The 25,756-nt window shown below is 45.2% G+C and overlaps 2 protein-coding genes across 30 annotated transcripts in view; one reads left to right on the forward strand and one right to left on the reverse strand.

The window, feature by feature from the left end:
• The window catches only part of CELF2 (CUGBP Elav-like family member 2), an 872,815-nt gene extending 861,394 nt beyond the window's left edge, over nucleotides 1–11,421 (forward strand). For 16 of the 24 annotated variants that reach the window (XM_032154967.2, XM_058431478.1, XM_032153467.2 and 13 more), the window contains 2 exons: nucleotides 673–816; nucleotides 3,708–11,421. In XM_032154967.2, coding sequence (XP_032010858.1) covers nucleotides 673–816; nucleotides 3,708–3,835 — 272 coding nt within the window. In that variant the 3' untranslated portion in view covers nucleotides 3,836–11,421. The remainder of the gene's footprint in view (nucleotides 1–672; nucleotides 817–3,707) is intronic. The other 8 variants (XM_032152939.2, XM_032153279.2, XM_032153738.2 and 5 more) reach the window with 1 other exon arrangement.
• Nucleotides 1–19,800, reverse strand: part of LOC116469698 (putative uncharacterized protein CELF2-AS1) — a 37,768-nt gene extending 17,968 nt beyond the window's left edge. For all 6 annotated transcript variants that reach the window (XR_009211107.1, XR_009211101.1, XR_009211100.1 and 3 more), the window contains exon 1: nucleotides 19,643–19,800. Coding sequence is in view for 1 of the 6 variants with exons in the window: in XM_058431521.1 (XP_058287504.1) it covers nucleotides 19,643–19,739 (97 nt within the window). In the remaining 5 variants the exon portion in view is untranslated. The remainder of the gene's footprint in view (nucleotides 1–19,642) is intronic.
• Nucleotides 19,801–25,756: the final 5,956 nt, after the last annotated feature.

The following is a 25,756-nucleotide window of genomic DNA, read 5'->3' on the forward strand; positions in this document are numbered from 1 at the left end:
TCTACGTCCACTGCACTCATCTCCAAGGCTAACGCCCAGGAGAGTCATTCCTCTCAAAGTCATGAGACTCAGGCTACCCTCTTTCCTTGCCTTGACTCATTGCCAGTCATTTCTAATAAAGATGATTATTAGACTGTGTGTTAAGAGATTTGGCAAATCAAAACTGGCTGGAAAACTAGGCAGATGATAGAGAAATCTCAGCAGCATTACTGCTACATCCATTATTCTCAATTGTTACAATTTTCTTAGAATGCACAGAGCACCCTTTTTTCCTTCTCAGAGCCTGTCCGTACCTGAGAAAATATGGCCACCCAAGAAAAACCCATGCCAAGATTATCTGTCCCCATTCTGCCCACTGTCACCTTCAGCCCCATGAAGAGGTGACTGAAATGCATGCCAAGGGGCAGTAGTACCTGTGACTCACAGAAGACTGTCTGTCAGTGGAAAGGAAGCCATTCGTAACCAGCATCTTTGGAAATCAGGAAAATCTGAAGGATGATTGCTTTCCTGAAAGGCACTCCAGCACTTGACATTTATCCATCTGTTTGTTTGTTCTTTGTAGGGGAGAAAGCTAAATGCTTAGCCTACCTGTTGTTAAAGTATTCCTAAGAAGGGACTTTGGAAACTAAGACTCAAGGGATACCTTACTCTGACTTTTTTTTTCCTCCTTAGGTCCAGAGGGGGCAAACCTCTTTATTTACCACCTTCCACAGGAATTTGGAGACCAGGACATTCTGCAGATGTTCATGCCTTTTGGAAATGTTATCTCTGCTAAAGTCTTCATTGACAAACAGACCAATCTGAGCAAGTGCTTTGGTATGCAAAAGAAACTAAGCTAGAATACTGTAGTAGGTTCCCAAGTGAAGAGTCGTGGGAAGGAAAATGTGAGACAATTTCAGCCAGGATAGGGCCTTCCCCACGTTGTGTTGGGCTCTGATTTTCTGGATCCTTGTAAGCAGATGTGGGCAAAGAAAGGAAGGCTCTGGGAAATTAAAGTCAATGCCCATACATTAAGTAATCTTCTATACTATAGTATTAAGGAATCTAACCACATTTAGCTAATCTTTCCCACTAATTCCTTAGCCCTCCGGGTTTAGTACAATTCAGACACCGTGGTTGTGGGCAACACCATATTGGGGGCTTATTGGCCTTGACGTACACGCACACAAAGACACTTTCACAGACAGACCCCCGTTCATCAGCACCAACACACCCATGTGTTCAGGCTGCTGCGTCATCGCAGCTCCACGTGCCCGGGATGAGCGGCTGACAGATCTCACGGTTACATAGCGCACCGCATGATGGGATCTGAAGGGCCACCATCGGGGAGTGGGAATGAATGCGGAGTCCAGGGGCATGCAGCTGTTATCAGAGCCTCAGCTGCCATGCCCCCTTTCCTCAAGCAGCCTGGACTCCGCCTCCTGTGGGTGTTTTTTGCTCCCTTAGGGAGTAAGGGATGCTCACAGAGTGGACTGATGTTTTACACCAGGACAATAGCATTCATTAAATATATTCCTTATTTCATTTTTCAAACCCTATTGGCCCCCAAAGCAGTTTACAGGCCAGGATGTTCAGAGTATATATTACTCGGCAAGCTCAGGGCCCAGTTTGAGTTAGAGTATTTGCTTTAATCACTCCTGCAATTTAATAATTCATGCCGGTGGGAAATAGTAACAGCATAAAACCCAGGTAGTTAGGTAAGGGCTGGAGGAAACACACAGAATTGTGTGCTGTAAAGGAAAGTAGCAAAGGGAGGGTGGTTCTCAAACTTAACTCTGGCTGGTAATGAGTAACCAGTCCAAAGAGAATGTTTTGGCTTCTAAAACTCTTATCCTAACGTCTAATTTGTGCTATCACCCAGGAAGGTCTGAAGGCATGGTTAAAGGACTCCGCATGTCAGCCGCTTACAGTCACCACGTTACCCTAGCGGCAAGGCTGTCAGTCGGAACCCATTCGGCGGCTGCTGTGGCAACTATAAACCCCTCTGTGACAGTTCAGTAGAGAAGGATATGCGAATTAAATCATTATGGGTGGGGTGTGTGTTTGAGCAAGAGCCTACTTTAGCGAGGCTTCCCTACATGATTTACAAGGCTTTCAGGCTGACTTTTGTGTTTTTCATAGCTAAACAATATTCTAGGTTTATTTGGAAGGGAATTCTGCTTCATGATTTGATTTGAGAAAATATTTGCTTCCTTGAAAACAGATTGTTTATTAGCCTCCAACCTTAACCATGTGCTCATACTGATGTAAACCATAGCTGTTTGTTAGTGTCAGCAGACAATTCTTGAGCATGATGGACTGGTTTCCATTTCTGTGAAACACTATAGCACCCAGGTTGCTCGGTGAGCCAGCCGCATTTCTTAGGGCTGCCAGTCATAAGGTAGTGCCCCGTTCCTTCCTAGTTCTTGGCCAGGTTTTGTTATCCATCTCACCTTTGTCCATTTCCATTCTGTAACTATCTTGCTGTTCCTTGATAAAGACCCAGAGGGAAAGGAAAGTCAGAGCACAAATCTTGGATCCTAGGTCACATTTATTGGGAATGAGACTTAATAAAAATGTAAACAGCCACTTTGCAATCTAGCCTACCTCTGAAAAGCTGCCCAATGTTATGCTGCATACCCATTTTCATCAGCCGAGAACTGGGCAGAAAAGTCATGTCCTCTTCTTCCTCCTCTAGTTAGTATAGAACCTTCCAAACAGCTCACGTTTAGACCTAAATGTAAATCAGGACAATAGCTTCCTGTCACCACTCAGATCAGCACCCTTTACAGCCTTGCTGTACCTCTGCTGCCACCTCCCCCAGTGCTGGAACAGACTCTGGGACCGAGATCCTCTTGTCACTGGGTCTTTGCAGTTCTTTTTCAAAAGCATGCCCTCCGTGCTGTTCTTGGTGGAGGTCGTTGCTAGAGAGTAAGAGATGGGGAATTCTCTTCAGATGAATTCTCTTCAGATACTAAGCCATTGACTATGTATCCCCCAGACTTTGGGAGATGCCAGGGAGCAATTTCCTTTCTGCTGAATTTACTGGAGCTTTGGAAATGGAAAGTGAGATAAGGAGAAAGGCCCAGCACTTCCCTAGTCTCCTTGGTATTAACTCCAAATGGGTAAAAATCAAGTATGAGTTATTCTAGAGTTTATTCGCTAATTGACCCATCCTCCAGCTAAACAGGTGTAGGCTCTGTATGACAGACCATGGAGAGCTAGAGTGAGAGGCCGGGGCTTGGCAGTATCTGCTGTTCTCCAGCCCTTCCCTTCCCGAGCCTGCTGGTTGGCCTCACCTGGCTGGGACACATGAGCCCCTAGGGGCCCCCACAGCCCTGGAATATTTACACCACTGCTTGTATAAGTAGCATGTATGGACCTGGGGTTCTTTTGGAGAGATATTAAAGGACTTGAAACACACTGATTTGAGCGAGCTCAGTAAGTGGAACTGAATTCAGCCAAACAAACAGTTGAGTCTGAGGTTTCCGTGTGTGGGGAGGGGTGTGTGCTCCATGCCGCCACATTTCCAGTCCAGCCAGCTGCTCAGTGGGCACGCCCCATCATCCACTCACGGTGGACTCACGATCAGTTCTGCAGAGCTGTGCTGGGCCCATGGGGCTGGCGCCTCATGCTGGCTCCTCAGCCCTCCCCAGAGCCCCGGCCCCCTTTTCTGTTTTCTGCTGGGCTTCCTCTCCAGGCTGACTCCCTCTCTCGGTATTTTCCAGGTTTTGTTAGCTACGACAATCCAGTCTCTGCACAAGCTGCTATCCAGGCTATGAATGGCTTTCAGATCGGCATGAAACGCTTGAAGGTGCAGCTGAAGCGTTCCAAAAACGACAGCAAACCTTACTGATCCTAACCCCAGAGGCTCCCTGCTCTCATTTTAGCTTTCTTAGGGTAAGTCCCACGAGCCAGCCTGTCTCAACAGGGAAGGCAGAGGAGGACCACATTGCCAACTTTCACCAAGAGAGACGGTTATTTTTACAGTAAGGCCTCCATGTCCCCACCCACTTCCCCTACCCAGTTTGCCATAATTAAAACTTGGGCTACCTTGTTTCTATTGAGTAAATTCCTCCTCCAGTTGTGCCACTGTATTCTCCTTTGTTTTGCAATTTGAATCTCCTTTTACCTTTTTTTTAAATTTTTTTTCATTTTTGCTTTTTTAAAAAGAAGCATATACACAAATAAACGGCATCTTGAGAATTTAAAAGGCAAACAAACGCTAATGTGCAATTCTAACTCTGAAACCACTGGTGCCCCGAGAGCACTGCCTGGAGAATTCACCCCTCCTTGCCCGGCGCCCGCCCCCGGAGGGAGGGCCCGGTGCTTAGAGGTTAACGTGGTGGCCTAGGAGAGGGAGAAGCCAGGAGAAGCACTTACTCCAACCACACGTCTTTCCACTACATCGGCTTGTTTTACTAAGTAGGATTTTATTTTAGGGTTCAAAGAAACATGACATTTATTGGTCAAATTATTACACTGGTTGTCTATTTTGTTATTGTTTTATTTTAGTTTTAGTTTTTAGAAAGGATTAATGTACAAAAAGATTTAGAGATCTGTTTCTTAAAGCTACAGGGTTTAAAAAATAAAAATGAGTGAAAATACTTGATGTTTCTTGAAAGATAAATTTAATAATAATAATAAATAAATACATAAATACATAAATAAAAAAGAAAGCCACAGGCCTGTAAATTTTATTTGTAAAAAAGCATTTCTATTTTTATACAAAATTTTTACTGCCTCAGAAATAATGGAAGTTATTTATTGCCTATTGTTAACTTATTGGGTACCTAAAGAGCAGTTCTCTGTCTAGCTAGAACCTTCTGAAGTAGTCTCTAGAGGAATTGTTCTAGGAATGGGCTTTTTTTCACCGTTGAACCCTAGACCTAAAGTTCATGCTTTATCCTCTCGTTGTTTGTATCTGTCTGATTATTTTGTTTGTAACTTCCATTATCTAGTTTACAGTTCAGTCGTCTGACTTTCCCCATATGTCACATTTGTTGAAACTGGACCTTCTCCCCCTGTCCCTCACCCCAAAACACCCGGAATCCATCCCCTTTCACTCTCTCCAGATGGATTCTCTTGGGGTTTCATTGTGCTGTGGATAAAGAGTGTAAGAAATGCAAATTATGTGAATGGCTCGGAGACTCCCTAATGACCTAAGATTTGCATTAGTTTTTCTCCTGCACCCTTAAAAGTGATTTTGTTGCTGCTGCATAGATTCTGTGTAACTTTTTACTCTTCCTTGTTTTTTCCCTAGACATCTTCATGCCCGTTAGTTCATCGTTTGCCTAGCATGTCCCTGTGGCGTCTCAAAAAAAAGTTTCATCGTCCCGTCATTGTTTCTGATGTCTTTCTGACCTCACATCATATTTGGTTCTCCTACTGACCTTTGATCTAGTTTGACCTTTGAAATTTGCATGTGACCTCATCTAGCTATGAATTCTGGGAAGTCAATGTGAAAAACATTGCTGCATTCATGCAAGACTGAAATTTATTATTAGACAAATTCATTATAGAAAAAACCTGTGGCAAAAACGTTTCTTTCTTATTTTTTTTTTTCTTTTCCTAAAACAGACTTGAAAGTATTATACAGGGATTGGCATTCTTCCCGGTCACTGGTAACAATAGCAATATGTGTCCAGGGACACAGAATGTTGGTTTCTAACAGACTACTTCCAAAAACAGTTTGAGAAAAAAACTGTCTGATTTTAAGTCTCTAGAGGTCTGTAATAGTTTTTACATTTTTCAGGCAGTGTAAAGTTTTTTGATAAGGCCATTTTAGGTGGCTCACTTTCTCATTAAGATATATATATAGAACCACTTTTTGTAGATTAGTATAAGAAAAATATTTACCCTGTTTTGGGGCAAATGCTACCTATTTGTGTCACCTTTTGCTGAACTCACAGTTAGACAATCCATGGTTTAATGCACATGAAATTACCTATATTTTATACTGTTTCAATGTACAGGAGAAAGGTTACTGTAAACTGTGTTATGTTGGTGCTTCTGTGAATTAAGTTGTGGTTTCATCACGAGTCTTAATGTTCTTTGTTGATAAGACAAGTTTAGAATTGGTTTACTTAATACAAAAAAAAGAATTTCAAAAAAAAAGTTGTTTGCTTAAAAAAAATTTCATGTGAGGGAAAAAAAAAAAAAACCTATTCCAGAATAAGTTTTGTGTTGGCTTGTGAAGCATTGATGTCATTTTTTTTAATTGTGGACTATTTAGATGTGTTTGTGTTCAGCAAAATGTGATCTGTTTTTTTTCTTTTAAAGAAAAAAAGTGAAAATATATAGTGCCAAATTCCAAAGGTACTTCCTTCCTAGAGCTTCAGTGTGTTTCTTGTGAGAAGTAATTTGATAACATGGGTATTTTATTATGTGTTTTGTATAAATCCCTAATATTTAAAAAAAACAAAACAAAACAAAAAAAGGTTAAAAAGTTTGTTAACTTGCTATCCTGTGGTCTTGTTGCCTGAAATTGTTATTGTTTGTTATTTCTCTCTGATGTTTTTTGTAAGACATTGTATAAGTGCCCATGTCCCACTTTTTTAACCACTCCGCACATCAGTGCTGTGAAGGCAACCTCACCATGTATTTTCTTCATAATCTGTGGAAACCTCTAAGGTGAGAAAGTTTTGAACTTTTAACCCTTTCTACCCAGAGCTATCTGGAATGTTGATGACTTTTTATACTGTCATGATTTGAGTGAGTTTGTTTTGGGGTGTTTCCAATTTCGATTTTTTTCCCTGCATCTATCCTCTAAGTTGTTTCGGTTTGACTACTTTGTTCTTTGGTTAAGATCCAAAAGAAAACAATTCCACGAGGCCAATCTAAAGGGAAAAAATCCTACACTACTTTTGATTATTTCTCATTTTTGGGAAAAGAATTCCTAATGTGCTACTAGAATTCCTTCTTCAGTTTTTAACGAGTAATTGGATAAACCCTGAGGGAAAACGGAGGTAGATTGAGCACCTAACAATCCTGTGTGCTTTTGAGATCACGTTAGTGCTATAGTCTGGAATATTTTCATATACCTTGCAGTAAAACAACTTTGTGGCAGGATAGTCTCTTGAGGGGTTTTGTTTCTGTTTCTGAAATACTCCTAAATAGTATTTCTAATCAGCCATATGCCGGGGCGTCTCCGACCCCGGTAGGTACCTCTGAATATACCAGGTATCTGGAGTTAGAAGCCCATAGCCCTTTCCCAGCCTTTGTGGTTTTTTAATTGAATACATTTCATCTCAGTAAAGCTCAGTTCTTTACCACAATTTACTGACCAAATACCTAGCACCAGTTCCTGCTGCCACTTTTTAAAGTGCCATATGACTTTCTATGAACAGGTACCTTGCTGTCTTGACAAATCCTAATGTCACGCCTACAGCCCCAACACAAGCTCCAGCCTTCCTCTTCGGCATGCCCTGGAAGCTTCTTGGCCTCAGCTCCCCTTCCCCGCTCAGCACCCTGTTAGGATCAGTGTGTGTGGATGGGATAGCCCTGGGATGGAAAGGACTAGCCTCTACTGATGCAAAAAAAAAAACAAAAAGCAACACAAACGTTTCCTTCTTATAGCACATGCATTTACAATGACATGATTTGTATTATCCTCACATGTGTTTACTACTGCTGGGGCCTTCCTTCATCCTCTGAGGGCTATTTTGTACTTCCTGCAGCAATCAGCTTAATAACAACAGTTATTGCACCTGTCTCTCTCTCAGAACACGGTGTGTCTCGACACATACGTGGAAACACAGAGCCCACCACTTGAATTTCTAAGACCATTTCATTCTGAAACTTCTTATCAATTACCTAAATCTCAACGAAAAACAGCTTTGATTTCTTTACTGAAGCCGACTCCCCTCCCCATGTCCCTCTCAACCCACCTGCATGCATCTCCCCCAGAGGAAACACTGAGGGTAGGGGACAGGAGGCTCAGGACATGCCCTCTGAATCGAGTGTTTCTTCTTCACAAGTCACCAAGAGAGGACATGAGGGGGAAAGTCCTTTTTTGCCCTTCTCCAAAAAATAACCTTCCACAGAGACAAACTGTCCTTCTATCCACTTTTATCTTTTAATATCAAAAGGAAAAAGCTGCAAGGGTGCAAAGGGCCTGTGCCAGAAGAAAACACAGGTAAACCGCTTTTTTTAATCAAGTGTAGAGAATAGTCATTTTTAATCTAAATTAGAGAATTGTGATACAATGGCAGTCCTCAAAGGCGTAACGAGTTCATCTTTCTTTCACCATAGGGGTTATAGTTGGCTTGTGCTACTCTGGAATCATTTTACTGTTTGTTTTTATTATCTTAAGTGCTAATTAAAAAAAATAAAATTTTAAAAAAACCTGTAGTTTCATTACCTTTTTGAATAATGTCATACAAAAAAATGTATTTGTTTTTTTGTGCTGTGAGAATTGATGTTTGTAGATTAATAATCACTTTGTTTAGAATTACAAAATAGTTTTTAAATATTGTCTGAGAAAAGCCAAAGTTAATGCAACCTAGTGGAAACTGTAAGACCATTTGAGTATTGTTTGTTTTATTGATGCATTTGGATTTTGTTGTTTGATGGAATTTGAGCCAAAAAAAAAATACGCAGGCTTTCCTATTTCTACAACTGATTGTACTTATGCATTTTGTACCAGTGGAACTTTTTATACTGGAGATTAAAAAAAAAAATGGAAATTTTCGTGGCTTGCTCTGGTGGGCCCCTGACAATGACTGATTTCAAGTTTGATTTCGGGTTGAAAGAAAGAAAGTTGCTTTTCTTTTGAGAATTAAAAACTTTGGCTTGATTTCTTTTTTCCCTTTGCTTATATCTAGCATTAGAATTTTGTCTTAAAATAACAGCGGTAAGTTTCACTTTTTATTCTGTATTGTGCAGTTACACAATAAGGTAATTAGATTTAGAAGTATTCAGTCACTTTAAGTGGATAAATGTATTAGTTAAAACTTTAGGGTTTGCTTTTTTGCTGTTTAGATCAAAGTTTTTTCTGATTCTTCTGTCCTCATTGTGAACATAACCGTGTAGTTGAAACAGTCAAACTTATTTTTGTAATGTATGTTATTGTGTGATGCAGTTTTTTGCTTCTGTCTCCAATATTAAACCATTTTCCTAATACTTGTTTCTCTCTCTGCGTGTTGTATTGTTGGTAGTCATTATATGTTGGTGATACATCTGCACACCTCACTGTTTCACGTATCTGTTTTTTTCTCTATGTTGTGTAAAAAGATACAGTCGATTCCACTTAAGTGAATATCTGATTTGGGAAAGAGGAAACTGCACACCAGCCACCTTTGATTTATGTACAACCGCCCACTTGAACTCCTGCTTCCAAGATTTATACACGTTTTTCCTAAGGTTCACCTCAGTAACTGCCTTTGGGGTTGGATTTGCCAAGGTGTTTTACGGTCTTTTGACCACACAGGTTAATTTCCCCCTTCTCTCCCCTCCCTCATGAGTCTATCCACGCAGTTCTTAACATACATTCCAAACTGCTGTGGGGATTTCCTCTCCACACCCACGAGGCCAAACCTGCATCATTACAGTCCACCTCTTCTTAGACACTAATCACCTTTCTAAAAGAGGTGAGTTCTCCAGAGAAGAAAAATCAACTTAGCTGGTGAAAAGGGTTAAACTTAAGTCTATTTGTTGCCATCAATCAAAAGATATGTATAGAAAAGTCATTTAAATTATTTATTTCTACAAGCTAATTGAATCCAGGAGCAGCTTTAATTATTAACACTAACGGAAGAGAAAAGAAGTATTTCCAAGGGCTCAAATGGAAGCTGTACTCAGTCCGGTGGAGGCAGGGGGAGGTAAAGTTAAGTTTCTCACACTCAAGTCGTCTTCATAGTTTACTGTCCTTTTCCAAACAAAAGCTAGTAACGCCATACGCATCCACACACTCCCTCCTGGATGAACCTAAGTCTCGTGCCCACTGTCACCCCAAGGCCAGTTATCAAAAACTGTTCCTTCTCTGCCCTCAAAGACTGAAGCCGCAGGCCCTGTTCTGCCTCTGCTCAGGAATCTGATTGCTCTTAAAGTGCTCTTACAAGATTCCGTCGATGTTTGCTCCCTCTGTCTTATCTCTCCTTCCAGTATTTTCAGACGCACAAGCTCTGACTCAGGCCACCCAGCACCTGGCAGCCTTCCTCTGGGTGCCAGTGAAATCTCTCCCAGTAGGTGCTCAGGATCTTCACCCTCTCGTTGCAGCAGCCCCTCTGGCCCGAGATTGTATTTTCTAGTCTGCTCAACAACAGAGGGGCCTGGCGAGGTGGAGGAAGGGAGGCTCCCTCCCCGGGGCTGGCTGCCTCAGTGATAGTGATGCCACCAGCTCCAGCCTGCACGGATGGAGCTCGCTTCCTGCCACCACTTCTGCTTTCAGTCTCCTCATAGCCTTCGGCAGTCTCCTCTGAAAACACTGCCTACATTAGTGGGAAAGGATGGCTAAGGGCGTGATTTCTTTTTATTAGGGAGGTGGGAGGGGGATGTTGGGAGGCATGGGGGGTGATTAAATTATCATTTCCAAGGTGCAAGTGTTTATTTTTCAAATCTATAAGTACACAGATCCACCATTTTGGCACAAGACAAAATACTCATGCTAAGCAAAGGAAGAGAAAGACAAAGCCAGTTTTTGTTGCTTTTTTAAAGCAACAAATAATTCTCCAAAGAAGGGGATGAAAATGCTAGTTCCTTTAAGCACTTATGACTGTAAAGTTGGTCCCTGCTTAAATTCATACCCATATTTTTGAGTCGGTATGACACCGCTGCAGTGTGAGCAAGGTGAATCCGTGTGCCATGCATGGACCACCTTGGGATACCGCAGCACCATCAACATCCGCCTTGCTGATGGAAGCCACACACGCTGCCCAGCCCACAGCAGTTGCACGCAGCCGATGGGCTCGGACTCTTAGCTGGCAGGCTAGGACACACAGTGAACATTAATGTACTGTGAATCGTTCCTGATAAGTGAATAAAACATTGTGACCAAACAATCAGCTTATTCACTTATCAGGAATCGACTGTTCTGCTAATTTGCTGTTGTTGTTTTTCATCTCTGTTGTAGTTCACTATTTTTGCTGTGTTCTGTTTTCTCCTCTCATGCTTGGGCAAATCACTGGGAATATTATCTTCATGTGACCATGAAACGTTTCTATTGAGTGAAAATGATATCTTAACAAAATCTATGCACTTGCTATCAGGAACACAATACTGGATGTGTCTTATATATATTGAACTATATAGTACTCGATTTCTTAAATAAAGCTTAAGAAAGGACTCTGTTGTGTGTAAAGTTAATGTGATTATTTTTCAAAGCAGTGTTTCTAAGGGGTATTTTTGTTCTTTTAAGTCTTAAGTGATACAGGATATTTTTCATTAAAATTATATCACTGGCTTTATGACTTAATATTCAATAAATTGACTTTGGAAACAAAAGTTCTCCGGAGTGCATTTTAGCCAAGAGACCTCTGGAAATCCATCCCCTGCCTCGTGACCACGGCGAGTCTCTACCCGCACACCGTGGGTGGCAGAACAGAGCAGTCCCTTCATGGCCAAAAAGCCCACTAGGAAGCACCCAGAGTCCTCCCCAACCTAGAAAACCCAACTGCCTTTCTGGATGTGATCTCTTTAGGCCCAGAAGAAAGGGGACCAAAGAGAAAGGCAGATCCAGGAATAATGCTGGTTTGTGTCAATACTTTGCCAGAATGATGTGACACCGAAAGCATGCCCTGCTGGAGAACAATAGCCGCCCTATTCAGGACGGCCGAATGAGAGTCAGCAAGAGAAGGCATTTGATCATGCAGGATGAAAAGGGTAATGTTTCAAAGCGGTATGTGAGACAGAGACATCCTATAACAGTTGCAGCGCTTAAACGGGAGGCCTGCTGCTTGGCCCTTTGAAGGAATATTTTTGAAATTTTTCCTACAGGCCATAAGTTTGAACAGAATGGCATTTTCTGTTGGATTCCTTTTTTGCTTCAGGGTTTTATGTTGGATTTGTTTTTCTAGCTTAATGTTTGATTCTGAGAAAAACTCCTTAACCTCTATTTGCAAAATGGCACAAGCATCCTAATCCTTTATGAAGCAAATCTTATTCATCCCTGGTAATGAGGGACAGAAAGAGTAGCTAATGAAAACCCACAGATAATCCAGAATTATTCTTCCATTCTCTGCTTTCTCCCACCACAAACCTCCTACTCATAAACTTCTCACAAAAAAAGAAGCTTCTAATGAAAGTGAGGGAGCACAGAAAGAGCCAAGCAGGAAAAGGCAGCCAAAGCCAAGGGCCTGAAGAGGGTACACCTGCTGGTGCCGCACAGCCCCGTGGGGAGCACTTAACACTGGGAGACCCATGGTCCACAAGACCTGGGCACAGGCGCTGAAGAGCTGCCTGCGTGTGGGGCGCCCTTCACCGTCCTCCCTTGCCAGTCAGGCACCCAGCTAGAACACACCTCTTCTGTAAAGAACACGCAGCCAAGGGCGTCATGGGTAGGAGGGCGCTGAGTTAGTTGGGGAAGGAGGAATAAGATCAACATCTTCCCCTGTTGGTGTGCAGCCCTGATTCCAGAGTCCCCCATGTCTCCCTGACCAGGGGCTGCATGCTGGGAGACCAGCACAGAGTAACAGGTCAAGGCAGCTGGAAGTCACCTGCCGAGCAGGAGCTGCTTTCTGAGGAATACTCCATGTCTTGTAACCTGTCTCTACTGGTCAGCAAAGCACCCTGGCACCAGCTTCCAGGTGCCTGCATCAGGAGGGTGTTTTAATACAAACTACACACACACAGTGTTCTCCAACTGGTCACTTACAGCTGAAGCCGCACGTAAGAATCCCCAGTTGTGAGACACTGGAGGATCCTTCTCTCATGAAGCTGCTGGGCCATGTATAGAAAGTTCTCAGGTGCATTCTCTGGGAAGCCAGACTGCCTCAGTGTGAATGCCAGCCCTACCACTGATTACCCAGGGAACCTCTGTGCCTGAATTTCCTCATTAGCACAAGGAGAGTCAAAATAATACCTAACACGTGGGGTTGTCATGAGGATCAACTAAGCCAATACACATAAAATGATGTGCTCAGGGTCCACGGCGCTGTGAGCACTAGGCCGGGCCGCAGGTGAATCGGAGCAGCCACACCTACAGGCAGGGCAGCAGAACTGGCCTCTGCTGGCCTGGCCTCTCACCTTCTCCCAGCAGGTGTCCACTTAGCTCCCTGGGTTCCCTGGGGAACTGTAGGCAAGGTCTGATCAGAAAGTACAGCTCTTCAGCAGAGCTCTCTGCACCGACAAGTCCCAGAACAGGCCTTTCCCCTTCAGAGACACTGTCCACTCTAGCAGCACCTCCCCTTACGGGCTCACACACCACACAGCTCCAGGAAGCCACCAACTCATCCCACGCTAGGAAAAGGCAACGATTCCTCACGCAGATCTACCCCTTCCTACCTGTATTGTATTTAGGCATCACTTCCCCAAAAGAAAAGCCTAGCTGTCCAGTTTGGACCCAAGGCAGGAATGACAAGGTCACCTGTAGATCTGTCTGTAACAAGCCTGTAGGTTCCAGGCCCTTCCAAGGCAAAGCGGTGCTCAACAGCAACCTGAATGGGTGTATGACCACCTTGCGGAGAGCAGAGGCCGGACTTCTGAAACAAGGGCAGGCACACGGATGCAGCCAGGCAGAGAGCACCCGACCCCCACCCCCATCCTCACCCTGCTCCCAATTCACCACAGGCACTCTGCTTTTGTTGTCTTTATTGGTGATCCATGCAGAAGTTTGGAAAAATGATTTTGCCACTAAAAGCACAAAGACGAAAAGTCATAGCTTTAGCAGAGGGTGACTCTTAAGAGAGACTCTCTGTTACCTAAGCCTTGTGGCAAATGGTTAAGGTCTTCGGAGTCATTCTCCCCTTCCCTCCTCTCTCCACCCACTTCTATCTTCCCGCATTCTTTGCAACACTGCAGAACATTCGCTATTTATGGTGTGCTGTTTCCATGTCACATGTGTCTGTCTCCTCAGCTAGACCATGAGCTCTCTGAAGGAAGTGACTTTGTCTTGTCTATCACTGGATCCCCCGTGCCTCACACAGTGCCTGCCATCTAGCCAGGGTTAACATGCTGGCTGGTTGAGACTCTGGGAAGCAGCAGTGAGCATGCTGGGGCTGGGGACAGGCTTCTTTATTCAATTGTGGATGGGCTCCAGGGGGTGGAAACTGGAGACCCCCTGGTGAAAGTCAGGAGCCACAAAGTGGGGGCCTAGGGCGTGGGTGGGAATGAGGGAGAACCACTGCGGTGAGCCCCCTACGCAGGCTCTGACTGGTGGCCCCAAAGCTCCTCAGCTAAGGGGTCCCAAATGGAAGACTTGCCTGCTATTGAGGTCAAGCCACCTCAGATGTCCCATCATCTCTTTCTGCACCCGCTCGGGAACATTTTCTATCTCAACAGAAGTTTAACATCTCAGAGATAAGAAGAGCCACAGAACTAAGCGCACATGAACAGAAACTGTGGAGACAGGCGCCTGACTCAGGCATTCCTGAGAAGCGGATTCACTCCCTTTCCCCCATCTCCCACAGCAGCTCCTGTTGGGGCAGGAAAAGGCTGACACCAGCCCCCAGCCCTGCACAGCACAACCGAGCCATTCAAACAGACTCGGATAGGCACAAGGTCCCTGCTACTGCAGGGATGCCATTTGGTGGCAGGCACGCAGGACATGGGCTTGGATCCTAGTTCTGTGTCCCAGCACAACAATAGCTACCACAGAGTGAGGACGTACGCCGCTAATCATTCATTTGTTCAAAACACACGTTAAAGAGCTACCCTACGGCAGGCATTCCGGTAAGGCCGTGGGTGCAGACAGTTAACACATCATACCCCTCCCTCTAAGAGTTTGGCCATAATTAGCTTCTCTGCCAAATAAGGGAAAACAGGTAAGCAAGTGGATGGTCCAGGCAAACCTCTCTCCCCGCACAGCGGACACTGCATCCCAGGGCGCCCACACAGATTACGTGCTCAGAGACAGTTCTATGGGACTCTCTACCTTAGCTGAGCTCACTGTTGCTCAGACTCAGCATCGCCCCGCTGCAGCTTCAACGGCTGTCCTGGGGGAGGATGAAAGACAGAGGGAGACAGGGCAAGAAGCTCCCTAAAGCTTCTACACAACAATGTCTTTACCAGGCCAGAGCTGACCAAAGTGGCCCAAGTGCTCCAGGGTCACGTTTCCCAACCACCCAACTATGACACATTCTTCCCCATCTACAAAATGGGATCCAACCAACAGCTTCACATCTTTAAAAACTATGAACTGAAACAAATGTTGGGTGCCTTCCCCTCAAGGAACACAATGAGTCTGGGTAGGTGGGTAGGGGGGATGTAAGAGAGGACAGAGCCTCTGTGGGCCTGAGAGACGGGGGTTCTGGCAAGAGAAGAATGCCCTGCTGAGCTGATGCTGCAGTCACCACCCACCTGGAGCTCCAGGACCCCATGCCCCGCCGGCCCAGCTCTGCTCGCTTTCTATCCCCCACTGACTGCATCTCCCCGGAGGTGCCCCATTCAGCCTCTCCTACAGTGTCAGCACACCCCTGTTCACAGCCTCAATTTCTGCCCAGTAGCAATAAAATGTTGGTACTCACTTGCCTGCCTTCCCTGGCACATGACGCTCTGCAGAGTAGGTGTCAGAGAAGGGGAGATTCCCAACTCAACTCCCCGGCCGTGTGATGACAGGGCCAGGCAAGCAGCCCCTCAGGTTGGCCGGAGCAAACCAACAAGGAAATATTGGTGATCCGTCATTCAAGAATGTGATTATAAATATATGTCAAACACCTCTATAATTACAACCATCCAGGTTAAAATTTGAATAATTCACAAACTTACAGTGTGGTACGAATTTGGAAACATTGATCTGAAGCAATGTTTTCCAAATTCTATTCTACAGACATTACCCTGCAAGATAATCTATGGGAAAAATAAGTTTGGCAGCCAAGAAGGTGTGAGGAGTGCTGTTAACCCAATCCTCCTGGAAGCTGCCCATGTGCAGTCACTTAGAAAAGCTCTGGGACAGCTCTGCACCCTGCAGCAAAGACCTATCTAGTTCACCTTGTTCATCCCAGTGCAAGCTGTGCTTTCATTCTTGAAACTGTCATCCTATGATACCTATTAACCGGAGGGGTGATGCAGTGCGGTGGGGAAGCATGTGACTTTGGAACAAGGCTGCCTGGGTTGACCATGGCTCTGCCACTTACTAGCTTGAACCTTGAGCAAGTTCCTCAATTTCATCATCTGTGAAACACAGGACACCAACAGCAGCACCTACCTATATGGGAACTATTCCTAACAGCATTTATAACACAATAAGCTCTAGAGAGGTGTTTATGAACAACCAGCAGAACTAGTGTCCTAAGGCACGCGTTGGGAAACACTAGTAGAGAACTGGAAGCCCTATAGAATTCTGCAGACGTCACCTCTCCCTAAGATTACAGACTGGTAGGAGAAAGGGTATGTAATTATGACTCAACATGTTAAGTCATGACCAAGGAGTATGTGCGGACTTTGGAACCCAAAGAAGGGAAGGAACCACATTTCTAAAGGTGAGGAAGGTTTCAGGAAACAATCTACAGCCAAATTGACAGAAATCCCAAAACACAAGCAGGATTTCACCAAGCAGAAAAGTAGAGGATGACTGCGGCACATACAGAGTAGGTGTGCAGTGTGGCTGAGGACAGAGAGCAGCCCGACTTGACTAGAGTGGACAGGAGCCGGAAGACAGATGATGCACTTCACTGGAAACGCGGCTGACATTAGGTTGTTACGGGCCCCGGATTCCAAATTAGGGACCTTGGGATTTCAGTCTACAGGAAATAAGGAGCACCAACGTCAAAAACAACCAGTCAACCAAGGAAGGATCAGAGTGGGAAGTGAACTGAGTAGAAGAGGAAAAGACTAGGGGCAAGGAGACATGTTTCAAGGAAATTCAACCAGTTCCAGTAAGCAGAGAAGAAAGAGGCAATCAGACCAGAGAAGGGGAAAAAGGGTTGAGAGGTATTTCAAACACAGCAAAATACTGGGTGTGACATCTAGAGAAAGCTTAGAAATGACAAAAAAAAAAAAAAAAAAAAGTGGGGGATGGGGCAGAATTGAACCTTGAGCAAGTTCCTCAATTTCATCATCTGTGAAACACAGGACACCAACAGCAGCACCTACCTATATGGGAACTATTCCTAACAGCATTTATAACACAATAAGCTCTAGAGAGGTGTTTATGAACAACCAGCAGAACTAGTGTCCTAAGGCACGCGTTGGGAAACACTAGTAGAGAACTGGAAGCCCTATAGAACTGTCATCCTATGATACCTATTAACCGGAGGGGTGATGCAGTGCGGTGGGGAAGCATGTGACTTTGGAACAAGGCTGCCTGGGTTGACCATGGCTTTGCCACTTACTAGCTTGAACCTTGAGCAAGTTCAAGCTAGGGAACTTGGGGAGTGGGGAATGGAGAAGACCAAGGCTGTAGCCAAGGTCCTCGAGATGGACACAGCAGTAGCAACAGCATGTCCTGGGAAGTGGTGGGTGATAACTTGGGCTCATGTCAGGTTCAAATCCATCCTGGTCTTGTTCCCAGGTAGGGCCAGCTACAGATGTGGGCAGCATGAGTAACTGGGTGGGAAGCAGTTATAGGAATGCTGGCCCCACTCTGCAAGACTGTCAGAGTGGGGGAAGGGCCTGTACTGAGCATCATCTACAATAAGATCCAGGATGATGGCATGTTATTTCTCCCCACCCAGAAAGGACTCCACGGAGGTACTCTGGATGAGCCGGGACGTTAACATCGGGAGTCCAGATCCCATTCAGGAGCCCATTTTGCCCCCCCCCCCCCCCCCAGTGACCTTCCTCCTCTTCCTCGCTTGCTGACGGATGCCTGGGATGTCTATCCAAAGGAGATGGTTTAGTCCCTTCTCTCTCTTCCACACGGGCCAGAAAATTGCCAAGCTCCGTCTACATCCATGAAACTACATTGTGACATGGCCACTTGACATGGGAATATAGTGACATAGCTAAATTTATAGGCTAGTGTGTTTTCAACATTTTCTTACCAGCAATGATGCTCAAATGCTCTCACCCTATCTCTAACGCCCCTCATGCTCTTAATCACCTCCTCAGCCTAATTGCATCCTTGGGCGTCACTCGGGGATAAGGATAAAGTTCAGGGATGCATTTTGGGTCAGCAAAGTCCACCGCACACATTACATGAAAATAAAAATCCTTTTTTCTTGTTGTCCTATGTCAGGATGGCTGCAACAAAATTTCCTACCCTGAGCTGTGATTCTTTCCATCTCTACCTGGGTCAGCCGACTCTCCAGGTAGTATTAGCTCACCTAATTAGCTGCTTTCCCTCTCTTGCAGCTGAAAACCACACCCAGAGCACACCAGCACGACCGGCCCTGTGTGAAAGCCCTGTTCTCTTCCTGCTGACGTTCCACTTTGAAGCTAATTGCCCTGGCCAAGAATACATACCTGCTAGTGTGACCCTGAAATACGCTGCCGCCTGGTGTTTTGCCCGCCAGCTCCCGGCATCCAGGCGTCTTCTGGCCAACTGCTGGAGACACTTGAGCACCACCCTGTGCCAGGAGCAGGGCCCAGACCAGTGTTGTGCCACCTCGTTCCCTCAGGCCGCACCTGCCATCCGCTATGATCCTCAAAACCGGGAATGGCTCTCTGCTCCAAAAACTTCCTCCCTAACAAGCTCCACTGATAAATTAAAGGCTTCATTCCCCCATCAGATAAAAGGCTAAAACGCAATGAATGATCCCGGAAAAAGTTAAATAACAGTTCCACCTGGAAACTTGAACGGCCCTTCTGGGCAAGGTGATTTTAATCAAACAGAATTAGAAGACACGGAGAACTTAGAACAGGGAGGTGGGAGGATGTGGTCGACAGCTGCCCAGAGACAAATCACTTCTACCACGCTGGCATATGGCGCCTTTGCTATGTGCCAGGCACGGCGCTGGATGGGCTTTTTGTGCATCATCTCATTTACGCGGCAGAGTGACCCAGTGAAGTAGGCATTATTTCCATTTTGTAGGAGAGCAAACGGGTTCAGATGTGAAGTATCAGTCTAAAGCCAAACGGCCACTAACCCGCACGGCATAATCGTTACGTTCCACAAGGTCCCTGACGGCCACCTGGGCGCACAGGTGGTAAGAGCCTGGGTCATCCCACTACCACTGGATGTGCCCTGGTGGCGACCGGGGCACAGCCCACTGTCAGGTCGATGGGAAAGCCTGCTTGGCACAGAGGCTCCCGCATGGGTGCAGGACACGCGGCAGGGCTGGTCACAAGCCATGAATTCGCTGCCTTGGCCTCAAATGCCAGCTGCAACCCCCGTGAGCCGGGGACACCCTGGCGGAGCGCATGCACGCGTCGTGGCCTCCCTGTGCTAGCCCGGCGCGCGTGACTCTAATGGGGCCGGCGCCAGCGTCCCAAACCGCAAACTGGGGCAAGCGAGGACAGAACGGTTTCTCCACTCACAACAGCTCCTTTGCATTCACATCCCGTCAGTTTGGGTGTCCCCTGGTTGGGACATTAGGTTCTGTTGGTTCCGCTTTCCGCAGGCCTAGCCCTAAGCGTCGGCGGCGGAAGGTGGTGGGGTGGGGTGGGGTGGGGACGGTGCGTGGCTTACCTGGCGTTAGCTTGGGATCCCACGCGGCCAGCTCTTCCCCTTCACTGCAGCGTCCTGTCCTCGTACTGCTTCTCAGTGGGTTGGCCCTAGCCCCCATCCTTGACCCTCGACCCCGGCGGAGGTGGAGTTAGGCCCACCGCACCTAGAGGCGCCCCTGGAGGCAAGCACACGCCTGCTTCCGGTCTGGAGCACCTGCAAGGCCTCAAGGAACGCTGGGACATCCGGTTGCTGGCGCATAGCTCTCTGGGACCGGACGCAGGTGAGGCAGAGTGGGCGGAGGCGCTCAAAGCCCGCGTCCACGTTCTGCTCCCATGCCCTGGCTGCCGGCGCCTGCGGAGTCTACTGCCCTCTATCCCTCCTGCTGCAGCCAAGCAAAGAGAGGGCCAGGGAGCAGCTACGGTCACCATAGCCACTTTCTAAGGCACTCCAGAACTTTCCCCATCTCAGGCAGAAAAATAAAACCCAGGAAGAATTCTTTCCACTACTTCCTGTTTTACACTAGACCACAATTCTTAAACTTGGAAGCCAAGCATTTGGTCCTTCGGATATTTTGGTCTTTTTGGTTTCACTCTCCTTTGGGGTAGAGGTGTCAGAGAAAATACAGGGCGCTCAGTCTCAGGAAAACAATAAACGTAAGTATCATCCATGTATTACTTGGGACGTACTGAAACTGTTGTTTATCTGTTATTTTCAAATTTAACTAGGCATCCTCTGGTTTTATTTGCTAAATCTGGCAACCCTACTTTGGGGAAACAGAGACCACTTCTGGTACCCTCAGTCAGGATAGTGTCATAGGGAAGAAGGCGTGTGTTTGTCCCTGGGAGGTAAGTGATCTTGATATTTCACGATATCATCTCCTCACACACCAAAAAAGCCACCCCTTCCATGAACGTTTTTAAAGGAAGCATAATAGGGGCATTTTATCTGCCAAACCCACAGAGTTGTATCCTCTCAGGTATTTATTTGGAACAAATAAAGCTGTCATATATCACATAAGATAGAATGCACATGTTTCTGCAAATAGCGTTGATGCAGGGCAGGCAAGCCCCAACACTGCTTGACTTTGTCCAGTAAAGAATTCAAGAGTGAGCCCCTGGTGTTAGCAATCTGTTATTGAACCGTACTGCTCCTTGCCGGGCTAACTCATAGGCAGTGTGCCCACAGCCACACTTGTGGGCTCTTGGCAACTGCATTTATATCCACTTGTGCCCACTTTCAATCACATGCAAATTGAGGGTTGGGTTATTCAGAACTTTCTAGGAAAGAGGAAATAATTTCGAGTCACTGCCTTGGAAAGGGCCAGTAGCTTCCTGGTTGTTGCCATGGCGTTGGTAAACTGAAATGGCACTGATGGGAGTGTCTTATGTGAATGAGCAATGAGGGCAGCCAGGCACCTGGTTTTGTCACCATCTGCTGGTTCCTGCTGGTTTTTTCACTTCATCTTGTGGGGATAGGGAGGTAAGTCCTGCTGGTCTCCTCCCTCGTTTCCCTCTCAAAGATTAGATATTGCTACTTACTCTTAAGGGGACAGCAGAAGAGCAGAGGTCTTTCTTCTGTAACTGCTTCTTCCTGATTTTATGGGCATAGGCCCTGCCTAGTGTTGGAGGAGTAAAATCTCTGGACCTGATCTAAGGGGCCCTATGGTAGGATGTTTGTATTCTCCGAGTCAGACAACTGGATGGGTGGGAAGCCTTGTGCAGCATCATCTTCACATGGAATTGTCATAGTCTAGAAGACACAGACTTTACTAAGAAGTTAAACAGCGATCAGGCGTGGTGGCTCACGCCTATAATCCCAGCACTTTGGGAGACCAAGAGAGACGGATCACCTGAAGTCGGGAGTTCAAGACCAGCCTGACCAACATGGAGAAACCCCATCTCTACTAAAAATAGAAAATTAGCCGGGCCTGGTGGTGCATGCCTATAATCCCAATTACTCAGGAGGCTGAGGCAGGAGAATTGCTTGAACCCAGGAGGCACAGGTTGTGGTGAGCCGAGATCGTACCATTGTACTCCAGCCTGGGCAACAAGAGCGAAACTCCGTCTCAGGAAAAAAAAAAAAGAAGTTAAGCAAGGGTCAAAAGTTTGTAATAATAAAATAGCTGTCAAAGATCTTAGGAAAGGTAAAAAAAAAACAAACAAGTGAGAATAATAGGTGTGGTTTATTATTGCATACACTCTTCCTTGTCATGTCATTTATTTGTGCATTTGTGAAACAGCAGCTTTAGGTCTTCTAGGGGTTCACAAGTGTAAGTCATGTTGTCCTCCTCTTATACCTGTGGGGACTTAAGAGAAACAGGTTTCATCCTGGACAGGTGTACCCAGCTAGTGATTCCCTGACGTTCAATAGCAGTGAGGACACTTTACAATACCTGGTAAGTTGTAATTCACCCAGTGGTGGGGGGGTCCTTTTTAAAAAATTTTCAGTAAGGCAAAGCTGCTGGTTGAATACAGGAAGCTATTCTTTTCTTTTATGGGAAAGGGCAATCCTTTATTTTCATAATATTGAAAGACCATTTGCACCTTGCCTAAATTTCAAGGGGAGGCACAGTGAGGCATGTCCAACCCCCTATTTCCTGTCATTGCCTGAGTTTTTCAGGTTTCTTTGGGATTATCTTTGGCTGAGGGACTTACAACCAACTAAACATTCTAGGCCAGACAGGAATGGAGGTAGGCAGGCATTCATTAGCCCTTAAAACCCTTTTAAGCAATATAAGAGTCAAAACCTAAAAGCCAAAAATAAGGTTATACATCAAGGAAAAACCAAGAGTACAGATTCAAGTTATACTAGGAGAAAACATTGCTTTTATAGGCCTCTAAGATAAAATATTTTAGCATCAGGCCATAACAACAGTGGGAACCAGAGGAAAAACTATTACAGGCGCTGATGAAAAAGCTAAAGGAGATGGTTATCATCGCAGGCCTTCTCAAAGGGGGACAATGCTGACAGCAGCCTGAAACAACAGTTGAACTTTTGAGTTAGGAATCTGTATTAGTCCATTTTCGTGCTACTGATAAAGACATACCCAAGACTGGGCAATTTACGAAAGAAAGAGGTTTAATGGACTTACAGTTCCACGTGGTTGGGGAGGCCTCACAGTCATGATGGAAGGCAAGGAGGAGCAAGTCACACCTTACATGGACGGCAGCAGGCAAAAAGGGAGCTTGTGCAGGGAAACTCCCATTTTTAAAACCACCAGATCTCGTGAGACTTATTCACTATCACGGGAACAGCACAGGAAAGACCTACCCCCATGATTCAATTACCTCCCACTGGGCTCCTCGCATGACATGGGAATTGTAGAAGTTACAATTCAAGATTTGATGGGGGACGTGGCCTAAACATGTCAGAATCTGTGAAGTTTTTCAGAGAAACAAGTTATAGAATTGAAAAGCAAACATTTTTATAATTTTATTAACAGCAAATCTATACCTTAGGAAAACCTTGTTTTAACATGGGACCATTCTCTAGAAAGACTATTAGAAACAATTCTCTTTTAATGACAGCCAAATTAATTATACACAAAATTCCTTTATAAATTCCCCTTTACAAACCTTATCACAACTTAGACCACTTCTGACACACTTGGACTTTCTGACTTGTCTAATACTACTGTTTATTTAAATAATCAGTCATTCTACCCTAGGACAAGAATTTATCACACAAGATCTTTTTTATAGAAAATTACTCTTTATATCCTTCCTTAGCAATAACTTTTTTTTGCATCTCTCTTTTCTACTTACTGGTTTCTTTGTATTTTGAACTTCCTTTTTAATAACTTCTGAATTAGACAAAGACTATTCTTTTTCCCAATAAAGGATACATCTTCTTTGGCATATTTTATATAAACCTAGGAAGCAAGAAATCCTAAACTGCATATCAGATATTGGGACTTTATAGATAAGGAACCATTCTATAATTTTAAGACTTTAAACCACACAAAAAGCTCATCATTTAAAGCCATTTTAATCATTCTAAAGCCTACAAATATCAGTGGTTTACCTAGATAAAAATTTTAAAGTTAAATTTTAGAAGATGCAATATTCCCTTTAAACTAATAAGTTTAGTCTTACTTGTTTAATTTATGAGCGATCTTTTACTTATAAGCCAATTTGATAGCACAGTAGACACAACACACATCACACAAAGTGACCTTCCAAGACAGCTGGATCCAAGTTCTTTGCAAAATTGGGACCTGTCAATCTGGCCAAATTTTGTTTGCCCTGATAGGTATGGAAAACAGGGAGAGTCAAGGAAGGGGATCCCGTAGAAGGGAGGGGGCAAACCCCACTACTCAAGGGGAGACCTGAGCCAGCAGAGAGTCCACTTAGCAGCAGAGACACCAGAGAGAAACATCCAGACGGCCACTTATCTGCCACAGAGGGAAGATGTCTGTCAGTCAGGTCAAGGGCCCGGGACTCCTGGTAATATTACTTGGGCGAGGCAGCTGGTTGGGAGCAACTGGAAGAAGGTTAGCTCCAGTATTGATGGGTAGCTTTTTCCCTCTTTCACCAAGATGGTTAGAACATTCTCATTGACAATGGCCCTCTCGTTTACCGTAGGCAGGCTGATTCCAGCCCAGGGGCCAGCAAGTCAGGGGCTTTCATCTGGGTATCCCAGATGCTGATCTCATGACACTTTCTTGGGATAGGTAACCCTGAGGGGCCAGATGGTTTAAAGCATTCACTAGCAATTGTGCTTTTTGGCTATTTCTTTTGGGTCTCTCTGCCCCCTTTGCCCTGTCCCTATTGTAAACTCTAAAGACCATGTTCAAGAGTTGGCTCATCGGGGTTTGGAGTCCCACTGCTGCTTTTTATAGCTTCCTCCTAATGTCAGAGGCAGACTGAGTCATAAAATGCATACGCAAGAGAGCTTCCCCTTCTGGGGTGTCTGGATTTACCTTAGTAAATATTTCCTGAGTGCCTCAACCATTCAGCCCTGAATGGGATTTTCATTTTTTCCCTAAGTTACTTCACTAACATTGTTAGGATTAACTGGCTTAACCACACACCTTTTTCTCTGCTGCTTCTGTGCAGCACAGAAAGTGGATGACAATACTTGCAAGTCATGCCAAGTAAATCAAAGAACATGGTCAACTTAATAAACTCTTCCATAAACTTTCCTGGATTCTCTAAGAACTGGCCAGATTTTTCCTTACATAAAGCCAAGCCAGGCATAGAAAAAGGTGCATGTACTCTGATTATTCTTTTATTCCTTTTGGCTACCTCCCACAGTGGACACAGGTTTGATTTCAGGGGCTGATACAGGACCCCACTTTTGGTGGTACTGTTTGGGCTTACTTCCTCAGGCAGTAGGAGGGATAGGCTGGGGATAGTTGGACAAGGGGAGGGGTAGCTGATGACCTTGGGGTGGAATCCTGTATTACAGACCTGGTGGGAACCCTCCCTCTGAAATGGGGGAGCTGAGGAGACTCTGGGGGAAGGTGTAGGTCTTCTGGGGGAGCAGCTAGGAGGGAATTCCTTAGGCATGGCTTCCTGGTGCCTGGAAGTAACATAAGCCAGTAAAGGGCCATAAAAGCCTATACATAAGGGAACTCTTCCCATTTTCCTTTTTTATTGAGACTCTTCTCTGTCACCCAGGCTGGAGTGCAGTGGCACAGTCACAGCTAACTGCAGCCTCCAACCCTTGGGCTCAAATGATCCTCCTGCCTTAACTTCCCAGAGTAGCTAGGACTACAGGTGCATACCACCTTGCCCAGCTTTTTTTTTTTTTAATTTTTTGTAGAGATGGGGTATGGCTATGTTGCCCAGACTGGTCTCGAACCCCTAGCCTCAAGCTATCTTCCCTCCTCGAACTCCCAAAGTGCTGGGATTAAAGGCATGAGCCACTGCACCTGGCCCCTCCTTTTTTTTTTTAACCAAGTAAGTCCAATTATAAAATAGCATTATGGTATGAAGAACCACGTTTAAGCCAAATCTCTTGGTTTTCTCATTTTTAGTGGACCCAAATGATGCTGCAATAGAAAATGAGTTTCTTTTTAAGTCGAATTTCAATTTTCACCAAAAGCCTTAAAGACACCCTACTGGCAAGTCTTTTAGGATGCTCGCCATTGTCTGCTTGTCTAAGAAGAATCTTCACCAGACAAAGAAGCTT

This window comes from Hylobates moloch, unplaced genomic scaffold (assembly GCF_009828535.3).
Source record: "Hylobates moloch isolate HMO894 unplaced genomic scaffold, HMol_V3 SCAFFOLD_2, whole genome shotgun sequence".
Taxonomy (NCBI): Eukaryota; Metazoa; Chordata; class Mammalia; order Primates; family Hylobatidae; genus Hylobates; species Hylobates moloch.